The sequence below is a fragment of the Populus trichocarpa genome, chromosome 4 (assembly GCF_000002775.5).
Source record: "Populus trichocarpa isolate Nisqually-1 chromosome 4, P.trichocarpa_v4.1, whole genome shotgun sequence".
Classification (NCBI taxonomy): Eukaryota; Viridiplantae; Streptophyta; class Magnoliopsida; order Malpighiales; family Salicaceae; genus Populus; species Populus trichocarpa.
In genome coordinates, this window is record NC_037288.2 from 857,464 (window position 1) to 871,457 (window position 13,994).

Genomic DNA, 13,994 nt, shown 5'->3' on the forward strand with positions numbered 1-13,994 from the left:
AGTTAATTGATTTCACTTACACTGTTCACGTGAACGTGAACAATAATTTTTTTTAAAAAAAATTAGTTTAAGGTGAATTAAATTTACTCGTACTGTAATCTCAATTTTATTCATGATAATATTTTATCTAATTTTATTGCACGCTCAAAAAATCATGAAAACTATAGTTATTGTCGGATGAATTTTGTATGTAATGGAATTGTAGATAGTTTAATGGAACAATAAAAAAAAATTATATAAAGTATGATTTATTTCATGATGTAATAGCAATAGTTAAATCTACAATATTTAAATTAAAAACCATAAATATTAATATATATTTTTTAAAATTATTTTATAACCTCAATTTTAAAAGCATTTTTAACCAAACACATTAAACTATTTTTTGTTCAACCTCAATTTCAATTACAGTTTTAACCAAACATATATTTTTTCAAACCAACTTCAACTAAAAGTACTTTTTATAAAATAATTTTTTTCAAACCACAACCACAATAGCTACCGCAATACCAAACACACGTAGTAACAGAGGATACGGTCTCCAAATAGTGGCATATGCAAAGACTTTGCTAGCTAATTGTATTAATGGTTCATGCTTCCTTCACATGCCTCCTGAGGGGACACAATTAATTCATCATATTCCTTACCTTTTCAATTTGGACAAAAAAACACTAACATAAATGGAGATCCCCTTGTGTTCCTGAAAACATGAAAAAAATCATATTTGTAAAATCTTATCTATTGATTTCAAATCAATAGTTAGATTTTATTTCAAGTTTGAATAACCACTGTTTATGTATGAAATTTGAATTCAAAAATGTGTATTTTACATATGATCCATCATGTATTTTTAAAGAACATAAAAGGATTCAAATCCCAAAAAAATGAGCTCAATGACTTACACTAATCAACATTAAACCAAATACTTACACGGTTGCTTATTATCTCATGTTATAAGGTAGTGTTTTAGTTACTATTTTATAATAAAAAAATAAAAATAAAGAAGATAAAAAAAAATATAATTATGTTTAGTTATCATTACTTGACTCGGAACTTACTCTAAGTTAACTCCCTAACTTTATCCTAAATTGATTATCGAGTTAGATTTTAAAATTATTATAACAATCAATTTAATTTTTATATTAACTTAGGTAAATCCAGGTTAATCCTCTTGGACCATGACCCAGGCATTACCCTATAATTGTGTTTTAAAACTATGATAATAATTATTTTTATTTTTACTTGTCTTAGTTGAATAATTTTGAAATTGAGAATGTTTTACGATGATATTTTAGGAATAAAATATAAAAAATAATGCTTCTAGAAACATGTTCTCTTTGTACCTCATATTTTAAAAATACAAAAATTTATTCTAAAAATATTCAAGAGAAAAATTTATTTTTATATCTATATCTTTTCAACAAAATACATTCCTATTTCAGAATAATAACCGTACCTAAAAATTAAAAACAATATAAATAAGAATATATATCCCTTTTTATCTCTCCAACCAATTCAAATACGTTTATCTCTTTTATTGTCATAGGAGATATATATATATATATATATATATATATATATATATATATATATATATATATATATTGGTAGTTCATGCTTCCCTCGTATGCCTTCTGGGGCCACAATTAATTCGTCTATATTGTTCAATGGAGACACAAACATGCAAGCCATATGAAGAAATCATCAAACTTCATTATTATTTTGCCCGCAGAATCCAGGCATTTATGCACCCGTTACTTTCCTTCAAAAACAAGTTTTCCATGTTTTCAGTATTTTCAAACCAACTTGGCCACCTATTTGTCAAGTAAAACATCAACTAGCTAGACTACACCTAAGTCATAACCTGGAAAATTCAACCAACCAAGATTACCTTTGCTTTGCTTTTTCAAATTCAAAATAATGACTGGTGGCACCATGCCAATGCCAACATGCCCTCTCCTCCAAGCTCTCTTTTTTAAGTCATAAATACAAATTGAAAGCTCAAGGGACCTCAGTGTGCTTTTTGCATTGTTTCTTTAAGCTTTAAATTTAATATTCACCTTCCCTTTTGTTGTTGGGTTGGTAGGGAATTAATTGCTGACTTATTCTAGCCTATACATCCCTCCTTTCATCCCTTCCTCTCCTCTCCTCTCCTCACAGACAGAGACATACACATTAAGTAATGGATTACAGTCTCGCAGTCATAGCTAGAACATTGCTCCACCTTGCAGAAAACAAATCTCATTTGCTTTCCCTCCATTGCTTTCTTTCCCTCCATCGATCCTTTGACTCTTCTATGTCTCTGTGCGGTAAGTTTATTTACTCGAAAGCTTCCTTAAAGCCCTTAATTCTGTTGACATTCACTCGAAACCATCTCTTTATTCCTTGATACTTGAATATCATGTTTCTTGGAGCTATTTAGGGTTTCATGCTGCATGTGCTTGTGTTTGTTACTTTATAAACTAAATTTCATTTATATGTACGTATACGTTGTTATTCGTATGTTTCTTCAGAGAAAACGGGATATTGGTACGGTTCAATCAGAAAGTAATGCTCCCAAAAGTATAGAGTACTATTGTTTGATTGAGCCGTGCCAATATCACGTACACTCATCTTCCTCTCGAGGAACGAGCTCTTCCAAATATCGAGCTCATACATATTTGGAAGGTATGATTCCTAATCCTGATCTCTTCTTCAAGTTATTTCCTTCTCGATCTCCAATACATTTCTTGTGCCAAAAACAGGTCTTGTGCGACTCAAGGCACAAATCAATATTTCTTTATGTATTAGTAATCAAGACATTTCCTTTATCATTTTATCTTAAGAATTGTTGTTTCTTTGTTTCTGTAACAAATTAAGAAGATATTGAACCTAGATCTCTTAAAGGAATGAATTATAAGTTAATTATCATTACTGTTTTTTCTTACATCTTACTAATTATGCTATTGGAACCATGTTTCCATGCAGAAATTAAACGAATCCAGCAACCCGTACGTTATTGCAAACTTGATGGGAAAAACACTGTACAAATTTCCTTACAAATCTTGTTGGATTTCTTTTTTCTCTTTGATTACCAATATACTTCTGTGGCTTTAAAGAAGTAATGATCATGGAACAACCAACTGATCTAACTAAAGTAACTTGCTTAGGTAGTAGGCAAGAACTATTCATAGTTGTCTCGAAAAGTAATTCCACTTTTTTGACAAAGTGGGTATTAGTAGGTGACAAAGATTCAATCTCCTTAACTGTTCTCTTCTCATTATTTTAAAGCTCCAGGCATCACGACTTTCCAAATGTGTGAGACACTTTGGTGCCAGAAATTGAGGAATTATATTGTTTTTTTTTTTATTATCTTTTCAATTCCATTGTAAACCCATCTAAATCCTTCAAGTTTATTTTGTAAGAGTATTGTAATTGAAATTTTGCCTCGTAGAGTACAATTTTTGTGGCAAAGATTTCTACCTTCGAATTATCTAAATGAAGCATCACTTGTAAACCATAAATTGCTTAGTGTATTCGGTCATCTACTTATCCAATTGAAATGTATATGTAACGTTTCCCCTTTTTGTTTTTTCAAAAAGGGAAAAAATGGATAAAATCTTTAATATATGGAAGTTTGGATCAAGCACTATTCCTCCCAAAATATCTGCCCTCGGGGTGTGTTCATGAAGACTATTAACTTCTTGATGGTTTGCATTATATAGGGTTTTAGATGTCCCACCTGACTTAAGGATTAACTCGAAAAAAGATTTGAGTTATTAGGTTATTGGATGAACTCGGGAGTTGCTATTTCAATTATTTTTATTAAAAATCATTTTTTTCTTTAATGTTGATTCAGTGATTCACATGTTGATCCAGTTGTTAGAATCAATTCTAAAACTTATTTGAAAAAAATCTAAATCATTAAATGATTGGGTTAGCCCATAAGTGATCAATTATTTTTATTAAAGTATTGTTTCATTCTTTATAAATAAAAATTTCTTGTTTTTAATCTCACCAAGTTAACTATATCACCAATATTTTATCTGATTTATCTAGAAATTTAATCCCGGTCATGTTTTAAGTCTCAAATTTCTTGGATGGGTAAGGTTTAACAACAACGGGTATAACGCATTCCAATTGAGTGGACAACATGAACCCTTGAACGTTACTCGGAATAATTTCTTCTGAGACTTGGCATTATGGCTCATTCAATGCAGGCCTTATTTGATTTGACGCTTCTACTCCCTAGTTTCTCATTGTCGACGATGGGGTTAATGTCCTTGGAGTTTTACATTCATTTTCCTGAGTCAATATGATCCATCAGATTTTTCATCACTTTCTCTTTCACTGTCTTCTTTAAATTTGAGGTCATTGACCCTTCATTGTCACGGACAACTGAGATTCTTAGCGTAGGTCAAAAGGGAGATGGAAATAATGCAAAGGGAAGACAATGGGGGCATCCATCTGTTATTATAGGTCATTGTGGGGTAGCGATGGAATTTGCTTTCTCCATCCTGGTGTTGTTAGGTTATCCAACAGACAAGGGTCATCCAACAGACAAGGGTTGCTGACTTGCTGCTGTAGATGCCTAATGGTTTCAAAGCTGGATCTCATCATTCCACCTGGAAGCTATCTTGTTGTCATTGCAAGAGGCCAGCTGCACTGTAAAGATATTATGATCTCTCTCAGATCCTTTATGTTCTACAGAATGGAGCTTAAGCATGAAATGAAAAGAAGCATTAAAAAGTGAAAAACCATTAGCAATCTGAAGGAAAAACTCGACAAGGATTTTTTACTCTGTTGTATATTGTATTGATCCATAAAGCAAAAGCTGTCCATCATAAAGATTATTCTAACTTATTGTTTGCTATTAGCAGTCATGGCAGAGAACCAATTAAACAGTCCTCCAACCATTCAAAGAATGAAAGTTAGCTTGTTACAGCCTCTCCTTTTACTGTCTTACCACCATCTAGGGCTGGCCTCCTATGGACAAGGGCCCTTGAAGCAGCAAGGATCTCTATTCTCTTTGACTGTAACTCTATAATTTCTATTAGTATATTACACACAGCTCTACAACCTACTTCCCCAAGTTGCCCTTTCTGAGTTTGGAGGGATGGTATCTGATCTCTCAGAAGCTTGCATGCTCTAGAGCATTTACATCTTCACCACATGTCCTGTGAACTTCCACCATTCTCTCAACGGACCTGCAAATCCCGCTACATTTCCAATCAAATGAAGCAGCACAGACACTGCCAAGCTGAGCCTTCCACTCACAATCTGCAGTAACGAATCACATCATCATCTCTGTAAGGAGTATTTATATTTATGCTATATTCTCACTCTTTAAATTAATCAATATATGCAGTTCGGTAAAAGGATGAATGGAAGCTTGTAAGAATTCTGAATATGTCTGTTTATAATTACTAGAGCTTACAGATAGCAAGAAAAACCTTTAAAATTAACACTATAATAAGTTCAAAGAAGCAAATTGTCAATTTGGATCTGCCGAGTTTTACAGAATGAGCATCTGTCCTCAGAGGTAGGGAAATTTTACAGGTATTCAGGTGTTGCTTTCTTCTTTTTGCGTACCGACCAGAATAGATTTCCCATGTGAAAACTAAATGAATAGTATATAAACATGTACCGCTAGCAGTGTCAAATTTACCTGGTGGAGTACCACAACAGATTCTCTTATCGTCAACGTGCTCCACATCTAAACCGATAAACCAAGATCCCAGAGAAACATCTTCATTGACATATTTATGCAATATGTGCCTGAAGATAAGATTAAAAGAAAATTGAAGTGCATATTTAGCAAAACAAGTTCACAATCTGTAATGCTTGGGAATCAAATACATGAAGCCAGAATTAGAACCCCCTTTTCCAGATTCTTGGCAGCAAACTGGATTAGCAATCAATTTCAGCTCATCCAATCATTGCTCATAAGAGACTTTAAGTTTTTCTGTAAGCCAAATAACTTGTATGACTGGAGGGAGACTTACTGGTTTTCAGATATATAGGTAGCCAAATCCTTTGATATAGCATAAAGTTGTCCAGTAGCATGTCGGAAATACCTGTTTCCAGCTTCTCCGAATTTCCAATACTCTGGTTCGTAATATTTCACTCCCCTGTTTCATGGATATGTAAGAAACCATACCTAGCCAATGTTGAGCTAATTCAAACAGCTCAGACCATTAAGCATACCTTTTAGAAAGTACAGGACCAGACTTCATACAACCGACATAAACCCGACGTTTCTTTCGGTGTCCAGCTAAGATTGTGCCCAATGTTGCTATATTAATTTCACAGCAAATGACCTCAATGAGATGGGAGAAACAAGATAAACATGTACTTGGAAAATTCACAGGCACTCATCTCTAAAAACGCACGTCATTTTTTCCAATTCTACATATTTGTGTGTGCCCGCAAGTGTGTGTGTGTGTGTGAGAGAGAGAGAGAGAGAAGGCATATTGCATACAAGATCTACAAATTAAACATGCAAGAAAGGATCAAAATTCTTTTTACCTAAATTCACATGAACATCATCGTCAACTTTGATATAAAAGTCCGCATCCCACAAAGCAACAGCGGTACTAAAGTAAGTCTTTGTCTTGGCTGATAGTTCCAGGTAGCCCTCAACATGTTCCTGTTTAGACATTATGAAAAATAAGAAGCATATACCTATTAGACATTTCATTAGACCCACTTTCAACCTTCTGGAGTGCAAAAGATGAATGTAACGGCAAAGTAATGAATAAAATCACCAGTCTCAAAAAATCTCCATGCACCATTTCCTCTGCTTCAATAGCTTTGTCAAGAATGCCACCAGCAGTTGAACTGTGGAAAATGCCATTTAATGAAAATTTCCTCTTTAAATTCATACTCCACAACTATATAGTGTACCGACATCTAGCATGAACAGTGAACATAGCAATCAAGGAGGTATACAAGTCCATGTCCATCCTTTCTTCCTCGGTTTAGTACCACTTGTCCATCGTTTCTATCTCGGTTTATTTCACAGAGCACTTGATTCTATTCCTATCTTCCACATGACATTGCGACTGTTTTATCTACGAGCTTTTCATATCTCTCTAGATTTCTTGCTTTTAAAAAAAAGTCCTGCTTTCATTATTCTCTCAGTTTTGAAATCTTTTCACAATGATTCTATACCTATCTTCCACATGACATTGCATTGTTTTATCTACAAGTTTTTCTTATCTCTCTAGATTTCTTGCTTTTAAAACAAAGTCCTGCTTTCATTATTGCATCAGTTTTGAAATCTTTTCACAATGATATAATCAAATTTGTACAACCTTTCAGTGCTAGAGCCACAAATTTTACATACAGTCCAGTAGAAGAAAGATGGCAAGTGCTACACATTTTAAGAAAATCAAGCACGCCGCAAACAACACTAGCTACAAGATAGGAATAAAATCTCACCTGTGACCTATAACAAAGCGTATGACTATACCCTTCTCCTTCTCCAATTTCTTTCTTGCCTCACCTATTTAAGGATTCAAAACATGAACTCGTTAGTCATTCTCTAACTGCAAACTGGCAACTGGAGTAGCATATAACTTTAAAAAGAACAAGTCAAAAACAAATTTGGTCCCGGCCAATTCACCTTGTGGCATCCAAGTTGTACGAACAGAATCCCTCCGTTTCCGACTGCTAAAAGCTGTATTGATTCCAATTACCATAAAGTATTTTCTTTTCAAGTTTCCTGATGCAATATCGCCTCTTAACAAAGATTGCTGCTCTGCCTTAGCAGCTGCTAGTTTCATCTCTATATTTGAAATTTTACTATCTAGGGCACTGCATTCAGAATAATACAGCAACAGGATTTGCATTTAGGTCAATGAAAGGGTAACACCATCGTATCTGTGAAACTCAACATAATGTACAGCAGAGCTTACCTGATATCATACTGAGTATTTGAAATTTGCCCTAGACTGTTAATGGATGTATGATTTTCAACCTTCTGATAGTGGCAAAAGATTGAAGCAAATACTATAACTAGAAAGTCAATTGCGATAGCATAATTGAAAAGCACAGCTGAAATCTGATCATATGAAAGCCAACAATGCAGAACAAATGACTTAAAGAAACAAGTACATTGCAAATTCTAACCTTTCCTTGACAAATATGACAATTGTATAAAAGAAAGTCCATGGACAGCGACACTAACATTCAGCAATAAATTCTTCCATCCGGTTTGCATTTATAAATCACAAGTTATATATATTTGAAGAAAACTGCTTTTAAGATACGATAATCCATAGCTAAATTAAACAATAAAAAATTCTTATTCCCATAAATTATCGACCAACCAATGAAATGTCATAACTGATGTGTCAGAGAATTTTTGGCATTGCAGTGAAGGGTGTTTTTCAATTTAAAATACATTAAAATAATACTTGACCACCAACTAGCCATACTTCATTCTGAATTACCTCAATGCCACATAGCGCAACACAACATTAAGCTTGTCCATATGTTTTTAAATAAAAGCCTGATATGCACTTACAAGCTTCTGATTACAATTCTCGGATTCTAAATTTGTTCTTTCGGGCTCTGTCCAAATCCTGGTGCAAGATTTCTTGATTAATATTTATGACAAAGCATATCACCTTGACTTGTAAATTAAAGTAGCCCAAATCCATTGACAAAAAACAATGATAACTTCAAATGACTGCCAAAATTTATCAAACGAAGCTTGCTAGCAATTGGCACCAAAACTTGTGCAATATAGAATTATAAAAAAAATGTGGCCCAAAACAGCATAGAATAACACTCTGCAATTTAATCCAGCCCTACAAGTTGTAGGCTGCAACATCAGACACAAGTTTAAGCGAAGGAAATAAAAAAGAAACGACAGCACACGTTTACAGCTTCTGTTTCCAAGGTTAATATAGTGTCGGTGGAGACATATTTGCCAAAAGAAAACAAAAAATTCAAAAAAAAAAAAGATCAACATGGCAGTCATTTGATTCCACAATATCCAAAAATCAAGAACAGAATAGTAAGCACAACACAATTTTTTCCTAAAACATTCAAGTTCTTCTTGTCTTACGACATTTAGCTTCAAGAATCAATGGCAACACTTCAAATTAAAAGTCCAAGAAATCAGTCAAAGAGGCTTACTTCAACAGCACACACCAATCCAAATGACCCTTTTCAATATCACTATCATAAATCACATATTTCTCAAAATTAATTGATACCCAGTAGAGTAAAAATGCATCCTACAATCAAAGCAACCTCCAAAGCCTACAACTTTGAAGAAAGCAATAGGAACGCATTAATCAAAACTTGCCTGTTAGTGAATAATATCCCAGCAGAGAAGCTGCCAAAACAAAGCAAAAGAGCCAGATTCCTTGACACCACTGCATTCCTTGAACCCATCTCTCCTCCTCCAACTCCTACTCTACCCTTCACTGACATTTTTGTTTTACTATTTAACCTACACTCAACAACAAAAAAACAAAAAGATTCAAACTTTATCAAAAGTATAATTCTAAAAACAATTTAGACACAACCCAGAATCTGTTTTGGTTTAAAAAAACAAATGAAAGTGGTGTTATACATGTGTTTATGTTTATGCAATGACACAGTCTACACACTTCTCTCCCTCCACAGAAGGGAACAGAGACAGAGAGGGAGAGAGGTGCTCAGTGAAAAGTCCCGGTTACCAACTACCACTCTTATTAATATATATAGTCTCAAAAATTACTTAACCGTTCTCTTTACAGTATGTTTCTGTTTGTCACCATTAATGTACTTTTGATGTTATATGTTTCAAGACTACAATTAAAATGTTGTCTTTTACTTTTTGGAACAACAATATTAATGTTTCTAGTCTACACTAATAACAGTAACAGTTTCACTTTCATAGGATTAGTGCTTTCTTTCTCAATCAATTCATAGGGTTAGTGCTTAGAGCTTTGATGCTAGTTCTTGGTCTTGACAGTTTAAGGTTCATTTAAGCGAACCCAGATAGATTTGAAAGATATCAAATTGGAATGGTAATTTTCACTTTATCTAAATCTGAGTATATAATTTTTTTTTCATTTAAGTATATTAATTTTTTTAAAAAAACTTTCAATTAAGCATTTGTGTACATCTTTTGTTAATCAATTACTAAATAAAAATTACAATACCGGTATACCAAATTTTAGTTTTTTTCAATCAAGTACATGGGGTTTAATTTGTTTTTTTGGTGCACTGATTTTGGTACTTCTTAAAAAATCAACAATTTTTTTTATTTTTCAATCACATAATATCTATAATAAATATTTTAATGGTTATTTATAATTTATCTATTTATTTTAATTAATCTTTAAATAATTTATAGGCTTGATGTAGAATATAGATAGCTTGCTATTAACTTATTATTATTTTTTTAAAAGGATTTATTTTAATTTAAAACCTTTTCATTTATTAAATATAATATTATGTTGAGCAGTACTCCTACTACAAAAGAAAAAAAACAAATTAGAAATTAAAATTTGATGGAAGTAATTGATTGACACAATCAATAAAAAAAAACGGTGTATTAAAATAAAAAGATTAAAGTTCATGAACTCAATTGAGAAAAGTTAGAAAGTTAGTATACTTCTAGTGTAATTATCCCAATTTGCAAATAGAGAATTATGTTTTAATCTCTATAATTTAAGAAATGTTCGATTTCAGTCCTTCAAGGTTATAATTTATCAATATTAATCTTATAGTTTTCAAATTCTCTAATGTATATATATTTTTTATATTCTCAAAACATCTTAAAGATTTCTTGGTGTTAACCCCCAATTTGAACATAGAAGATCGAGGAAATGAACAAACTTCTTTAACCATTATCCCATAAAAGTTGAAAGCGAACCCATATTTTGTAGATATTTAGAGTTTTTAAAACCTCTCTGAAACTATATGCGTGGCTAACATAAAAAAATTGATCTTACATGGGTTGAAGTGAAATGTATTAAATATATGGGGACTGCTTTTTTGAAATATAAAAAAGAAGAGAAGCACTAAACCTTCTATAATCTAGGCCGTCTATTATTTGCGTGAAACAAAAGTAAAATAAAGTCAACAAGCTTATAATTATATATATAAAAAAAGTCAACAAACACATTAATAACATAACCCAAAAAAAAAGGGTTGATCCGAGTATAGAAGATTAAAATTAAATTTGAAAAAAAATTCTAATATCGCTGGCTTGGTTCTGGAAACAAATTGGGCTTATTGCAAATATTTTGGCAAAATTGGTTGTGGGCTACACCTCTTCTCATCTCTAGAGCATTAAAAAAGCTACAAATTTTGCCTTTTGTTTTGTTTTGTTTTTTTTTTTTCATAGCAGTTGAACTAGAAGTAACACAGACGACACAAGCATGACAAATGATGTAACATGGGCTGTTTTTGTCTCCAATAGTTCATGTTTTAGCTGTAACAAGAAACACATATCATGGCTTTAACAATAACTTTATTAATTTTCCGGTTTAATAAGAATGATATTCTTGAATTAACTTGCATGCTAATTTAGACTAATTCCCTCTATTCGAACGATCTTAGATTTACAATTTCTTTTACATCGTTCGAATATCTTTTAATAGAATAAATCTTCTTGATCGTAATGTTCTCAGTATACGAATTTAAGAAATCAAAGAAGAGAGGAGAATTTTAATGGTGAATGAAGTAATACAAGCACAAACTAGCACCTTCCACCCTTTAACAAAGCATCAATGGAAAGATAAAATCACGGGGCAACAAGTTAGGATTTTGTACTTTTGTGCAACAGAATATCCATTCGAACAAAGGTTTAAGTTTAGTGTTTTTTTTATGCTAGCGTATAGGTGTTACACCTTTAGTTTGCCAATGTGTAAAGAAGATAGCAATATCATAAAAGGGAAACGATATTGGAGATGGAACTTATGATCACGAAGCAATATTGAGACAAGAGTTGGAGGGTGAATTAATCAACACTCAAGAACCACTTGTATTATTTATAATCAGGAACACTTTTGTGTGGATTCAAGGCAATGGCAGAAAGTTTTTTTTTTTGAAGTGGTCCTTGAAAGTATTGGAGGGTGCTCAGCATGTGATCAATGGTAGAGGTGGTAAGTGAAGGGAATGGAGAATTTTGCGAAGAAAATAATCGATATTCCTGTCGGAAAAAGGGGTTAAAGGCTTCTGTATTCTGGTGGAGATGTGGGGATCTATGAATTGTAAATGTCATTGACATCTTGTTCCAGATTCTGATACCATTAATGTTAGCATGCAAGAATACGATTATTTTCTTGAACTTTATGCTGGTGGCCCCTTGATCCGATTGGAATGGATTTTAGAAATACTTGACAGTGAAGTTACACGATGAAAAGGCAATCCCTTTTCTATCTTGAACTCTTTTCGATCATAGAAATGATCAAGACGTTTGGGAAAGGGGCGCGGGGGCAACCGCAGCTGCGCCCTCGTTTCGGCTGCACATTCCCAAACGGAGTCTCATAGAATGCTAAAAGATTTTATCAACCAATACACAGGAGAAAAGATAGTTCACGCACTTGCACTTGCATGCAGGCCTCATCTGTCCAGCTAACAGCACAAACCAATATATAAATCTTCTTGTAAGTAAATGACCAAATCAAAGTCATAAAGGAAACAAGAGCAAGATTTTAAGTAATAAGAGAAGGCATGAAACAGGTGTAAAGCATTAGCAGCCAAAAGCAAAGAGGTAAGAAGATTAAACTAATCCTCTTTCAAATCTCACTGCATTACTCGAAACACAAAATTCTACCAAGTTACCAGGCAAAATCTTAGAGGCTGCCAAAGGTTTTTTTTTTTTTTACTTTTCAATTTTCCTCTCTTCCTAGAGACCACACAACAAAAAGGGCAGCTCTGACTTCTACTTTCTACTCCCTCCCTGGTACATAACATACACCATATTGGATTTGATAGTTAATATAAGCAGCAGCTAAAGAAAGAGTACTTCATGGGATCATGGGACCCTATTTTACAAGATGACAAAAATTGATGATGATGATGATGATGATTTGATGGTGGTGATGAACTAGATTATTATGATGATTAGAGGGAGGAGACGACAGTAAACTTGGTTTTGAAGAGTGGTTTTAAGAACACTTTTTTACTCTAGAAAACCAGTTTTTGTCAAAATAGCATTTCTTACTTTACTAAGATCTCTCCCTTTGAGTGTCCTTCCAATCCCTTCACACACAGAGAACGAAGAGATTTGACTCCTTGCAAGCTTCCTAGCTAACCACTCGTGTGGAGGCACTATGCCATCATCACCATCTTCATCACAATCATCAACATCATCATTGACATGATCATCTCCATCACCATAAGCAATACCATTATGGTCATCAACCCATGAAGCCATAATATCCCTTGAATCTTTCCCATAAATTTTTGACCAATCAGGGATGTTCACAGGAGCTGATGACTGCTGTTGAGCTGCTTTGCCTCCATGGTTTGTAGCTGTTGTCTTTGTTGCTGGGATCATTCTTGGAGCCGTACTAGGTAGATGCCATGCAGAAGAAAAGGAAGGACCTGAAGAAGGGTACTTGGAGTTAGAACTTGAATCTCCCATCTCCTTCACGACTGACCAAACATCTTCTTCTTCAAAATCTTCATCTCTCATTGATCTCCTTCCATAGCCACCAACAGTAATACTTCCCTTACCCAAGACACCACACCAATCTGCCATAACTACTAAAAACGACAAGAAATGGAATCAAAGTCAGTATTTTAGAAATCAAAACAGACGAGGAAGAGAGGTCTTGAGCAAAAATAAAAAGGAGGGCTTCTTCACTCAATATAAATAAATGAGGTAAAGAGAGGATTCTTTTTCTTTGTTTTTTTGGGATTTAACTATTAGTTAGTGCTGTCTTCTGTTTGGTTTTGATATTAATAAATTTATGTGTTTGATAGCGTACCCGATGCGGGTATTTTTAATATTTTTAATTGAAAATTTATTAAAATATTTTTTTTATTTTTAATATTAG

At 33.3% G+C, this 13,994-nt stretch overlaps 2 protein-coding genes and 1 long non-coding RNA gene across 4 annotated transcripts; 1 reads left to right on the forward strand and 2 right to left on the reverse strand.

The window, feature by feature from the left end:
- The first annotated feature begins 1,897 nt into the window (after nt 1-1,897).
- On the forward strand, nt 1,898-3,621 carry LOC112327366 (uncharacterized). Its single transcript, XR_002981586.2, has 2 exons — nt 1,898-2,667; nt 2,968-3,621. It is a non-coding gene; the product is annotated as an uncharacterized LOC112327366 (long non-coding RNA).
- A 1,127-nt stretch (nt 3,622-4,748) lies between these two features.
- LOC7479048 (probable beta-1,3-galactosyltransferase 3) lies at nt 4,749-9,748 on the reverse strand. Of its 2 annotated transcripts, XM_024600233.2 has the most exons (12): nt 9,569-9,748; nt 9,299-9,445; nt 8,510-8,567; nt 7,899-7,963; nt 7,607-7,797; nt 7,423-7,486; nt 6,747-6,819; nt 6,508-6,628; nt 6,187-6,274; nt 5,985-6,110; nt 5,648-5,757; nt 4,749-5,259 (listed from the first exon to the last, which is right to left on the reverse strand). In XM_024600233.2, coding segments are annotated over exons 1-12 (1,194 nt in total). In that variant the 5' UTR covers nt 9,571-9,748; the 3' UTR covers nt 4,749-5,110. The 2 variants fall into 2 exon arrangements, with proteins under 2 accessions (XP_024456001.1, XP_024456002.1); XM_024600234.2 differs by having other exon boundaries at nt 9,299-9,748.
- Nucleotides 9,749-12,622: 2,874 nt separating this feature from the next.
- Nucleotides 12,623-13,864, reverse strand: LOC7479049 (uncharacterized). The gene has a single exon (XM_002305534.4). The coding sequence runs from the start codon at nt 13,694-13,696 to the stop codon at nt 13,115-13,117; it is 582 nt and encodes a 193-aa protein (XP_002305570.1). The 5' UTR covers nt 13,697-13,864; the 3' UTR covers nt 12,623-13,114.
- Between the last annotated feature and the right edge of the window lie 130 nt (nt 13,865-13,994).

What these genes read in the sequence shown, in the direction of transcription:
- LOC7479048 (XM_024600233.2), bottom strand. An exon ending in AATACTCAGTATGATATCAG is followed by an intron (nt 7,798 to 7,898) that starts GTAAGCTCTGCT and finishes TTCTGAATGCAG; the next exon opens with TGCCCTAGATAGTAAAATTT. An exon ending in TACAACTTGGATGCCACAAG is followed by an intron (nt 7,487 to 7,606) that starts GTGAATTGGCCG and finishes ATCCTTAAATAG; the next exon opens with GTGAGGCAAGAAAGAAATTG.
- LOC7479049 (XM_002305534.4), bottom strand. Translation starts at nt 13,696, where the DNA reads ATGGCAGATTGGTGTGGTGTCTTGGGTAAGGGAAGTATTACTGTTGGT.